The following is a 12,913-nucleotide window of genomic DNA, read 5'->3' as shown; positions in this document are numbered from 1 at the left end:
TTAAAAAAAAAAAAAAACATGGAAATATTTTTAAGAATAGTTTGGGGCCGGGCACAGTGGTGCATACCTGTAATCCTGGCACTTTGGGAGGCCAGGCACTTTGGATTGCTTGAGGCCAGGAGTCCGAGACCAGCTTGGGCAACATAGCAAAACCCTGTCTCTACAAAAGAATGCCCAAAAAATTAGCCAGGCATGGTGGCGTGTGACTGTAGTCCCACCTACAAGAGGCTAAGGTGGGAGGATTGCTTGAGCCTAGGAGGTTGAGGCTACAGCAAGCTGTCAGCATGCCACTGCACTCCAGCCTGGGCAACAGAGTGTGACCCTCTCTCAAAAAAACAGACAAAAACAAAACAAAATAATGGTTTGGAGGGAACACATTGCTCTATGCCCTAAGTCGGCAGCCCGATGTATTTTAGAAACACTTGCCAGTCTTTTGAGTGAGGCCTCGAACCAAGACCATGACTTTGTTTTGTCTTACTTGCCCTTCAAGCATGAAATTAAGGCAAACCCCACCAAACTTGTTTCTTAAGATATTTTAGTTGGACTGCCCTGATGTGGTAAGAAAAACTTCTGTTACAGGTAGGCTTGAATGTACCCAAAACTCTTGCAAAATTAGAAAGGCTAGATGCCGTCTGCCACTCCCACCTGAGAGTTCCTCCTTGGCCTGCATCTCTTATGCCTGAGCTTGGCCCACCATCCCTTGTTCTCCATCTGTAGGCTGTAGAACCAGAAGACAGTCACAACAGGAAGACCTAGAGAGGATGACTGAGCAAGCCTGCGAGGAAATAATGGAAAAGAGCAGACTCCTCATCTGTAGGCTGTAGAACCAGAAGACAGTCACAACGGGAAGACCTAGAGAGGGTGACTGAGCAAGCCTGCGAGGAGATAATGGAAAAGAGCAGACCCTTCACCTCAGACTCTGGAGCAGGCTCTGCCGAAACAAAAGGGCTTTGGTGGCAGAAAAACAGGCGTGGCTCGATTTTTAGCAAGAATTAAGGTATTGTGAGGGAGGGTGTCAAATGTTAGCCCATGCCACACAATTGCAATTTCTCTTACTCTGCTCGATTTTTAGCAAGAATTAAGGTATTGTGAGGGAGGGTGTCAAATGTTAGCCCATGCCACACAATTGTAACTTCTCTTACTCTGTTCGATTTTTAGCAAGAATTAAGGTATTGTGAGGGAGGGTGTCAAATGTTAGCCCATGCCACACAACTGCAATTTCTCTTACTCTGTTTCTCCCGTCTTTGGAAAGAGTTTGGAAAAAGTTGCCAGAGTTCATTGCCACCCATAGTGAATGAGGTGGGGCCGCCTGACAAGGCTTGTATCCCTTAGCAGTGTGACTTCCAGAGCCAAACACCACCCTGGGTGAGGCCGAGCAGGAGCTAAGGTGGGGACCTCACAGCCGCTGCACGAGGACCAGCTCTAGGTTCAGCTGGCACATTCTGTGCCTTTCCAGATGATTTCAGGAGCTTCTCTTCCTCTGTCAACATGTTTGTTCGTATTTGCATTGTCTTTTGATTGATGGCTTATATCTGTTTCTTGAATTTATAGATGGAGAATTTGTATCATAAAGATACACAATTGACAGTAACACAACTCTGGGGCTCATCTTTAAAACTATTCTTAATAGGATTGTTTTTTCTAAGTAGTTAAAACGGCACCTTGAAAATCACCATGGCAGGTGAACTCACCATTGCTAAGTGTATGACAGTATTTTATGGAGAAAATACATAGTGAAGGAATCAATAAACTTCCTCCCCCCTTTTAAAATTTTTGAAAAAATTTTAGAACAGCCAGATTCAAGATCCTGTCCTTTGTTTACATGTACTAAAAATTAAAAGGATATCAGTGATACATCCTTAGTAGTAATGTATTCATGAAAATTAATTTTTGTTTTCCATCTTTTGCTCTTTACAAACTTATTAAGACTATTTCCCTCTCAGTTTCAGCAAGGTGCTTGTAAAACCTATTTTCTTTGTTGTTTGAAGGAGTTCTTTAATGGTGATGTTGCTTGCTTTACATATTTGTACTTACCATTTCAAGGCTGCTAAAGTACTTTTGTTTTCTCAGAACACGGACTTCTGAAATACATATTTCCTATAAAAAAATATATATTGTTGGCTTATTGATTTTTTTTTTTTTTTTGAGATAATGGTTTCTATAGACCCACATTCAGGGAAGCATAGTCAGAGACCATCTTGAGCTATTTGGCCCTAAAAGCCCTAAGATATAAAAAGAACTAATCGAATCTGTAATATATATGCATAGCGCATTATCGAAGATTGCTGGCTGGACCCGCAAGTCATACTTAGTGTTTTATGCTATTGATTAGATAAATGACATTACAGGCAGTCCTCAGCTTAGAGTTACCTGATGCCAGCAGGTCACTGACATCTTCAGGGTTAGGCCCACGATGCCTGCCTGTGTCATCACCTACAGCTTGTAGCAATCAGGCAACTAACAAGTTAACTTCTGTGACTGGCCCTGCTCTTCAGGGGCCCTTGGTAAGGCCTCCTGCTTCCCAGCCTGGCTCTTCCACCTGATCCTGTTCCTTCTCCCTGCACCTTGGAGTCTTTTAGCTCCTAAATAGCGAGGGTTTTGGGTTTTGTTTCTAAGTAGGGGGTGGAACATAGGCAGGAGAGAGGCAACCCAAGTGAAAGCTAGAAGGCAACATATAAAGGGGTAGGAGTGGGTGTCTGAAGAGATACTAGACAGCAGACTTTTTCTAGGAAAGGCCAAATTATTAATATTTTAGGCTTTATGATCTCTCAGAACCACACAGTGCCATTGTAACCCAAAAGCAGCCATGTACGATATTTAAATGAATCGGCTTGGCTGTGTTCCAATTAAATTATATCCACAAAATTAGGCAGCACAGGCCTTTGGCCTGCGGGCCATAGTTTGCCAACCTCTGCATACTAGAAAGTAATTATGTCCCAGGCTGGGCGCGATGGCTCATGCCTGTAATCCCAGCACTTTGGGAGGCCAAGGCGGGCGGAACACAAGGTCAGGAGATCAAGACCATCCTGGCTAACTTGGTGAAGCCCCATCTCTACTAAAAATACAAAAAAAAATTAGCCAGGCGTGCTGGCGGGCGCCTGTGGTCCCAGCTGAGGGACTGAGGCTGAGGCAGGAGAATGGTGTGAACCCGGGAGGCGGAGCTTGCAGTGAGCTGAGATCGCGTCACTGTACTCCAGCTGGGCAACAGAGCAAGACTCCGTCTCAAAAAAAAAAAAAAAAAAAACCCTAGTAAATTGGCTCTGAGGGAAATTCTAGAAGTCCTTAAACTATTTTGAGCAGTAGAGCATTATTTAGTAAATGCACAGTTTCTCAGAGAAACTGAGGACAACACTTTGATGTTAAAAGCTTGGTATCCAAATATATTTTAAGTTCCATATGTTCATTTGTTTAAAATTGCTGTTGAATGAAAAAAGCAGTGGAGGATTGTAAGCTTCCATTATAAAGCAAAACCCAGTGCTAATGACGAAGCAAAGAGGGGACTGTGAGTAATCATTTTACCGGTAACAGGGAAGTCAAGCTACAAAGCAAGGTGCTCTGATTCCCAGTTGACTGAACACTTCACACTGCCTGTCCCTGGAATCAGTTCAGGAGCTAACAAAGGAAACCAGGGTTTTAGACTTTTGTATTTCTCAGTCATCTGCAGAGAAGTGAAAGTTTTATTCTGTTAGATTTTGATGATTGATACTTTTTTCTGTAGGAATTGGATATCCCTGTAATAAAAATTCAAATATCTGTTGAATTAGCCTTTTTATAGATACATGTAGAGATGTCCCGCCTTAATAAAACAATGATAGGTTCTTATAATTTCTGACAGGTTGTTCCTACTGAAGGACTGGTCTCAATATTAAAGAAGAGGAATGATACTGTAGGAGATCATCCTGCCCAAATGCAACACAAACCATCTAAGCGAAGAGTGAGATTCCAAGAAATAGACGATAACTTGGATCAAGGTAAACTGCTTGGCACTGTGGCTAGCAGCATAGATGGTCAGTGCTTGCCGAAAGAATGAGTTTGTGTATGATGTGATGTTTACTAACAGGGTTTGTAAAAGACTGTCTGCTGGGCACGGTGGCTCACCCCTGTAATCCCAGCACTTCAGGAGGATCAGGCGGGCAGATCACTTGAAGTCAGGAGTTTGAGACAAGCCTGACCAACATGACAAAACCCTGTCTCCACTAAAAATAGAAAAATCAGCGAGTGTAGGGGTACGTGGCTGTAATCCCAGCTGCTCAGGAGACTGAAGCGGGAGAATCGCTTGAACCCAGGAGACAGAGGTTACAGTGACTTGAGATTGTGCCACTGCACTCCAGCCTAAGCAACAGAGTGAGACTGCATCTCAAAAAATAAATATACATAAATAAATAAAAGAATATGTCAATTTAGTTGCTTTATCTTCTAAGGGAAAAACATAAAATCGAACTATCATCTTAAATCATGTCTAAATCTTTACTTGCTTAAATAAGTGAGCAAGTTGCAAATTCAACCTGTGGCCTTCCTGTTCCATAGATAGTCAATGTTGAGAGCTTATTTCAGGTTCCTTCTTTAGCACTTTTTGTGTGAGTCTGCTGTGTTTGTCTTTTTTTTTTTTTTTTTTTTTAAGACAGTCTTGCACTGTCACCCAGGCTGGAGTGCAGTGGCACAATCTTGGCTCAGTGCAACCTCTGCCTCCCAGGTTCAAGCAATTCTAGTGCCTTAGCCTCCTGAGTAGCTGGGACTACAGGTGAGCACCACTGTGCCCGGCTAGTTTTTTGTTTTTGTTTGTGTTTGTGTTTGTGTTTTTTTTTAGACAGAGTCTCACTCTGTCACCGAGGCTGGAGTGCAGTGGCGCAAATCACTGCAATCTCAACCTCCACCTCCCAGGTTCAAGCAGTTCTCCTCCCTCAGCCTCCTGAGTAGCTGGGCTTACAGGCACGTGCCACCACGCCCAGCTAATTTTTGTATTTTTAGTTGAGATGGGGTTTCACTGTGTTGGTCAGGCTGGTCTCAAACTCCTAACCTCATGATCTGCCTGCCTCAGCTTCCCAGAGTGCTGGGATTACAGGCGTGAGCCACCACACCCGGCCCCAGCTAGTTTCTTGTATTTTTAGTAGAGATGAGGTTTTACCATGTTGGCCAGGCTAGTCTCGAACTCCTGACTTGAAGTGATCCACCCACCTTGGCCTCCCAAAGTGCTGGGATTGCAGGCATGAGCCACCATGACTGGCTTGTCTTCTTTTCAGTGGACAATTAAATTACTCCTCCTTTATTGTGGAAAATATTTATGAATATTCTCTCCAGTGATTTCCTCTTCATTGATAGAAAAGAGTGTGTCTCAAGAGCAACAATTTAATACCATTGCTGTTGTTTGACTTTTTCCTCCTGGGCCTGTTATACTTCAGGCCCTGACTTGGTCTAACATGAGGTGGTGAGTTTTGTAGCAAACAGTGCTGCCTTTTGTGGTTGCAGATGTATTTATCTAAGATGTAAGTAAATAAGAGTAAATGGAAAGGTAGCCCAGAACCTGTCAGTAGGCTTCTCATATTTATAAAACAACTGCATTGTTAAAATAACAGTGTAACGTGAGTGATAACAGAAGAGGTTTCTGCATTTTTACAATTATAAAGCTGCTTAGGGGGCCTTAGAAATAATGTCCTAACCCCTGATTTTCCTTCTGCACCCTGCTTGTAACTCTCACAGTCTTCTCCAGATAAGGTGCTCACTTCCGTTTGCACTGATTTGACCAAATCATTGCTTAATAGGAGGAACCCAGATTTGGAACTCACAGTCTGCATTTCACTTTGTAGCCACCTCATCTTAAACTGAGTCACTTACTTGGAGGAGACTCAGTTCCATCATCTTTAAAATAAGGAGAGTAACATCTGCCTGTCTGTCCCTATTGAAAAGCGTGTCAGATAATGTGTATAAATTCATTTTGAGAATTAGAAAACGAAACGTAAATGTTGATTGTGTTGGTTGGTTCCTAAGCTCTATGACTTACACGGTGTTTCCATAAACCTCACCTTCTGCCAAAATCTTCCTAAAAGGGCCGATTCTTCCTCCTCTAAACCAATGCTATCCACTGGAAATATAATGTGAGGCACATATATGATTTTAAATTTTGTAGTAGCCATGTCAAAGTGAAAAGAAACAGGTTAGATGAATTTTATTTTTCGTTTGATTTCTTTTTTTTTTTTTTTTTGAGATGGAGTCTCGCTCCGTCACCCAGGCTGGAGTGCAGTGGTGCGATCTCGCTGCAACCTCTGCCTCCCGGGTTAAAATGGCAAATTTTATGTTACCTATATTTTAACACACACAGACTGACACTACCAAGTGTTGGTAAGGATATGAAACAATCAAATTTTCATAGACAGCTAGTGGGAATATGAAATGATTCGCCCACTTTGGAAAACAGTTGGGCAGTTTCTTTTCTGCGGGGTGGGGGGTTGGGGGTGGCGGAGTCTCACTCTCTTGCCACGCTGGAGTGAGTGGCGTGATCTCAGCTCACTGCAACCTCTGCCTCTCAGGTTCAAGCGATTCTTGTGCCTTAGCCTCCCAAGTAGCTGGGATTACAGGCATGCACCACCACACCCAGCTAATTTTTGTACTTTTAGTAGAGACGGCGGCGGGGGTTCCACCATGTTGGCCAGGCTGGTCTGGAACTCCTGACCTCAGGTGATCTGCCTCCCTCGGCCTCCCAAAGTGCTGGGATTACAGGTGTGAGTCACCGCGCCTGGCCAGAGTTTTAAGAATGTATTTTATTTAACCCAGTACATCAAAAATATCATGTCAAAATGTGATCTATATGAAAAAATTACTAGTGAGATATTTTACATCCTTTTTTTCACACTAAGTATTCAAAGTCTGTGTTTATCGCCACTCAGTTTGGAACAGCTGCATGTTAAGTGCCCAACAGCCACCCGTGACTCACGTCGGACCGTGGAGCTCCAACGGTTCTAGGACATACAAATAAAACACACAGCATATGTGTTTTTACATATTTAAGCTACATTTAAATGCTTGGATTTGAATGTATGATAATGAAGAAAAATACTTTAGGTTGTTAACATAGATAAGGTGAGGGAAGGAATCATGTTAAGAAAAGCAGGTAAGGCTGGGTGCAGCGGCTCACACCTATAATCCCAGCACTTGGGGGAGCCTCTTCCCAGGTCTTCCTCCTGGATCACTTGAGGCCAGGAGTTGGAGACCAGCCTGGGCAACATGGCAAGACCCCATCTCTACAAAAAATACAGAAATTAGCAGGGTGTAGTGGTGTATGCACCTGTGGTCCCAGCTACTTGGGAGGCTGAGATGGGAGGATTGCTTGAGCCTGGGAGGTTGAGGCTGCAGTGAGTGTGGCCTGGTGACAGAGCACAACCCTATCTTTGAAAAAAAAAAGAAAAGGAGGCGAAAAGACTGAACTGTCCAAAAACAACAAATACAGCATGATTAGTATGATCCTATTTCTTCATTTATATAAAAGACAAATTTTCATACATAGGTATAAACTATTTTATATACTATTTTATATACTATTATAAAATAGTATAAACTATTTTAGACTGGGCATGGTGGCTCACGCCTGTAATCCCAGCACTTTGGGAAGCCAAGCTGGGCAGATCACGTGAGTTCAGGAGTTCAAGACCAGCCTGGCCAATATGGTGAAACCCCATCTCTACGCCAATACAAAAATTAGCTGGGCATGATAACAGGTGACTGTAATCTCAGCTACTCAGGAGGCTGAGGCAGGAGAATTGCTTGAACCCAGGAGGTAGAGGTTGCAGTGAGCCAAGATCACACCATTGCACTCCAGCCTGGGCAACAAGAGCAAGACTTTGTCTCAAAAAAAAAAAAAAAAGCTGTTTTAAAATGTAAATTTCAGAGCAAACGATTGTTTAATCTTGTTTTCATATAAGTGCTGAAATCTCCATATTTGATCTGAAAGGACACACACCAAATTTAACAGCGTTTACCTCTGGGATGGGAAGGGAATGTGATTGGGCAGGAGAGAAATGGATAGTCCCTTAGACTCTAAGATGCTTTTGGGTTTGCATTTTTACAGGGAGAATATATTCACATATTACTGTACAATGTTCTAAATAAAGTCTATTTGGTATGCATTAGGTTTTATAAAATTTGTTTCTTGTAAAATATATGGTAATTATGAAAAAATCACAGTTTAATAAAGTAAAAATTAAATCATGAATCTTAGACATCCTTCAATGAAAGAATATATTAAATTTACTTCATCCTATTAAATACTTACATCCTGTTTCATTATATAAATGTCTCATAATGGTTTGACTGTTCCATTGTAACCAGAACAACTAAGTTACTCCCAACCTTTTGTTACAACAAACCCTGCGGCAGCAAACAAGCTTGTATATATGATATTTGTTGTGCACATCTGTAGCCAGATTCTTAAAGGTGGATTTGCTGGGATATGTTGAAACTCTGTGTGCCAGGTGGCCTGAGGCTGTCCTGGTTTACATCTGTTGTCCCGGAATTGCATGCAGTTAACACTGTCTTTTTTTATTTTTATTTTTTGAGACGGAGTCTCGCTCTGTCGCCCAGGCTGAAGTGCAGTGGCACGATCTCGGCTCACTGCAAGCTCCACCTCCCGGGTTCACGCCATTCTCCGGCCTCAGCCTCCCGAGTAGCTGGGACTACAGGCACCCGCCACCATGTGCAGCTAATTTTTTATATTTTTAGTAGAGACAGGGTTTTACCGTGTTAGCCGGGATGGTCTTGATCTCCTGACCTCGTGATCCACCCACCTCGGCCTCCCAAAGTGCTGGGATGACAGGCGTGAGCCACCGCGCCCGGCCTTAACGCTGTCTTTTACTCTCAAAATTGTCCAGTCTGGAGAATAAATTAATTTTAAATTTTAATAGATACTGCCAAATTACTTCCAGAAAGGCATCCCTACACCTTAATCATGCTGCACTTCAGAAGAGTTTTGGTCTTTTGAAATTAAAAAAAAAAATTTTAATTATGAATAATGAAGATATTTTCAACCAAAGAATAATCTTTTCTTCAATATAGAAAGATGCAAAAGAGATCCCACCCAAAGACATTTTTGTTGTTTAATGTTAAGTCGACTTTGCTCTAAGGTAGTCCCATAGTGTGAACTCCAAGGGTATTCGAACAGCAAGGCTGTAATGTGTACTGTCAAATGCTGCTGTTAGGGCGGGCATGCTGGCTCACACCTGTAATCCTAGGACTTGGAGAGGCCGTGACACGAAGATTACTTGAGGCCCGGAGTTCAAGATCACCCTCTGCAGCATAGTTAGACTCCATCTCTACCAAAAAATAAAAAATAGCCAGGCGTGGTGGCACAGGCCTGTAGTCCTAGCTGCGCAGGAGGCTGAAGCAGGAGGACGACTTGAGCCCAGGTGTCAAGGCTGCAGTGAGCCAAGATTTTGCCGCTGCACTTCAGCCAGGGTGACAAAGTGAGACCCTGTCTCTAGAAAACAAACAAAACTTAATTAATCCTTGCTATGAGCACATCAGCTGTTTTTCTTCTTCTCATGGAGTGAGTCTATCCATTGTATAAATGAGCATGTTTTAATTTCAGCATGTACAAGCTCCACAAGTCTGAATCTTCTTGGTAATTAACAGGTAGGTCTTTGTGGAGTCATTAGGAGCATGAGTGTTCTGTCAATACTTCCTATCCATAGAGGACCAACAGTAGAAATGTCCAGTTACCTTAATTAGTGAAAAGACAGCAGATGCTAAGATTCCCGTTTTGGTGATAATGTAACCTCACTCTTTCTCATGTTTGCAGATGAAGTTGGAGGTGGCTCCTGTATTTTGCTGATCTTGCTGTGCATAGCAACGGTTTTCCTTAGTGTTGGAGGAACTGCATTATACTGCACTTTTGGTGACATGGAGTCACCTGTTTGTACAGACTTTGCAGACAACATGGACTTCTATTACACTAAGTTACTGCAGGGAATGGCAGAACTGAAGCACTGGATCTACCTCTCCTAGCAGCATTCCAGAGACAGACGTGCTGGCAGTGAGAATGAAAGGCGTGAAACTTTCTAAACAGTTTTTATTTCAGGAATTGTGTAACATTCCCCCTTCCCCTCTGTTAGGAACCAAGGACATCAGAAATAGCAACTTCAAGTGGCAATCCAGAGGAACTCTGTTAGAATAACCCACACAGTGAGGCAAATATCGATCTAAGCATTGTGGATGGAAGGAGTGATCTTTGAGGAACATACCCAATCCTCACTGCCTCCTAATGCAGTGAGTTACACTGAGCAGAATCAAACAGGGTAGTCTTGGAACCACACTCTTTTTAGCTACTTCTCAAGCTAATGGTTAAAGAACACTTCTGGCTTACACTTGTTGGTTCATAGAAATTGCTTTCAGCCATCACGCAATAAGTTTGTGTGTAATCAAAAGGAGTTACCTTATGGTTTCAGTGTCGTTTTTTAGTTAACCTTGGGAGCTGTGTAATTTAGGCTTTGCGCATTATTTCTGTTCTGTTCTCCACTTACGAAACGATTGGGTGTGTGTTCGCGTGTGTGTGCGCGGGTGCATGTGCTTCCGGCAGTTACCATAAGCAAATACCCAGCACCTCAAAGATGATCTTTCTTCTTTTCACTTGATGAGGTGCAGGCACAGATCTTTGGAGAAGGCTTCACTGTGGAATAGATGAATTTGAGACCTCTTGACCCTGAAACGAGAAACTGTGACAGATCTGTGTCAATTAACTTGATTAGCCACAAATTCATCACAGGCCTAGAGACAAAAGGAAAAGCTCCCCTGAATCTCTGTCAACAGTTCTGTCACGGATGCAAAGCTTCCTGAAATCACGAATGCTGGACTCAGTTCAGCAAACGCTTACACCTATTATGTTCTGAGATTCTGAGAACTAGAATGCAAACTTAAGTAAGATACAGTTCCTGCTGTAGATGTTTTAATCCTGGTCGTATGTAAAATAAACCAGTACTTTGGTGAGTGAAATCACCACATAGAATTCAGTACTAACAGATCATGCGTTCAGATGCTTGAATGTACGTTCTTGTTGTGGGCTTGATTTAGACCCTATTGTGGGGCCATTACACGAAAATTCAATCATACCTTCCATAGACAGATGTCTGGTTTTGTTGAAATCTGTGCTTTAGGCGGCCTTTCCTTATCTAAGGTATAGTGGCCTAACATTTAGGAAGCCTTGCTTTGACTTTATCAGGCAGCATTTAAGAAAAAAACAAAAACAAAAAAAAACAAACCAAACATGAATTATAGTTTTTTAGCAAGTGATCATTATTTCCTGTTTTCTGTTAGGATCATTTGAAAGAAAAAGGGAGAACTTACTTTCTAGTTGTTACTGGCTGGCACAGTACCTCCCTTTGTGTTTCTGCTTGTTTATTTAGATTACGTGAATCTTCAAGGGCTTTTTATGTAAGTTGAAAGTGTGTTACTGCGCATGCATTTGGTTATTCCAATGCTAGATATTGAATTACTGTGTGCTTAGTGTTTTGATTTTCTGTAATTTCAGTTCAGCGTGTTTTTACACTTGTATTTTAAATTGATGTTTCATTTTCACTTATAATACTGTTTGACTTGTCTCTATCATGTCACCATAAACTGTAATATTTTCAAGGGTTATAGATCAAAGCTATTTATTTAGAAATGTACAAGATAATGAAATTTAGATTCCTTATACTTAAGGCTGATTTTATTAGAAGATTATTTTAATGTTCTATTATAAATTTTAAGACTTTGTATTCAAATTGTATGTAAAATATGTAAAATGTTGACGGTACTATATTAAGTGGTTCCATAAAAGCTGTTCACAAGTTCTACTGTGACGGACATCCTCATCATAGACAAACCTCTTCTGTTTTATCCTCAATTTCTAGTTACAGAAATTTGGTGATGCTTATTTTTGCCAATTTTATGTCAAAATAAGTTAAAACTTCCCTCCTGTTCACCTCTTAGGTCGCTGGCCTCTGTGGCCTCTGGTGTAATATTTGCCCGTAGGCAGCCAGAGCCACTTCCTCCGAAACCCGAGATCTCCTGGGGACCTTCACACCAAGAGGAACGCATTGAGACAGTACCTTCCAGTCAGGGAGCCAGGGGTGTCTCAGAGAAACCATGGGTGGCCTCACCCCTTCCCAGGGAGGGTGACGTGAGCTCAGGAGCATAGCGATGTTTTGACTTAAAATAGGCATGAAATCGCAACTAGAAAAATTAGGGCACTTTTTACAAATGTAATAGTCCAAGTATTGCATGACCTGGAGTAGCTCCACCTGGTGGTGAAAGGGTTGTTATTTCGCACAAGAAACATTCATCCAGTTTTACTAAAATGTAATTTTTTCTGTCATTTGAAAGTACTGACAACTATTTGTAACTAATCTTCCTTAAGAACTGTATTTGAGGGTATCAAATCAAGCTTGTAATTTAAAATCTATACCCACAACGTGTCTCAGAGAGTTTATTGGAACCCTTGGGTGCTGAGAAAAAACTGCTTTAAGGTGACAGTATGATTTCAGAAGTGGGTCCGGCCCTGCGGGTAGATGGTCATCTACTCTGGGAAGACCGACAGGTCCTTTAGTACAGGCTCTTCTGCTTTAAAATACCTCCCCCATCTGCCTGACAGGAACTGAAAATGGTTCAAAAATTCATTCTTTTAGATTTAAAATAAAAATCTTCTGGAGGACTTAAGATTTGAAGGGGGCCTTATTTTATTTTTTGTTTGTTTTGTGTTTCGTTTTTTCACCCTGTCGCCTAGGCCAGAGTGCAGTGACGCAGTCTCTGCCAGCTGCGACGTCCGCCTCGCAGGTTCAAGCGATTCTCATGCCTCACCTCCCAAGTAGCCAGGATGACAGACATGCGCCGCCACCACACCCAGCTAATTTTGGTATTTTTAGTAGAGACGGGGGTTTCACCATGTTGGCCA

The 12,913-nt window shown here is 42.1% G+C and overlaps 1 protein-coding gene across 6 annotated transcripts in view; it reads left to right on the top strand.

Annotated features, from left to right (window-relative positions):
* The window catches only part of CNST (consortin, connexin sorting protein), a 122,003-nt gene extending 109,325 nt beyond the window's left edge, over positions 1-12,678 (top strand). For 3 of the 6 annotated variants that reach the window (XM_017876213.1, XM_017876365.1, XM_017876280.1), the window contains exons 11-12: positions 3,836-3,971; positions 9,785-12,678. In XM_017876213.1, the coding sequence (XP_017731702.1) occupies positions 3,836-3,971; positions 9,785-9,990 (342 nt within the window). In that variant the 3' untranslated portion in view covers positions 9,991-12,678. The remainder of the gene's footprint in view (positions 1-3,835; positions 3,972-9,784) is intronic. The other 3 variants (XM_017876148.1, XM_017876506.1, XM_017876435.1) reach the window with 1 other exon arrangement.
* The last annotated feature ends 235 nt before the right edge of the window (positions 12,679-12,913 follow it).

The sequence above is a fragment of the Rhinopithecus bieti genome, unplaced genomic scaffold (genome assembly GCF_001698545.2).
Source record: "Rhinopithecus bieti isolate Rb0 unplaced genomic scaffold, ASM169854v2 scaffold_187, whole genome shotgun sequence".
NCBI lineage: Eukaryota > Metazoa > Chordata > Mammalia > Primates > Cercopithecidae > Rhinopithecus > Rhinopithecus bieti.
This window is presented reverse-complemented; position numbering and strand designations above follow the sequence as displayed.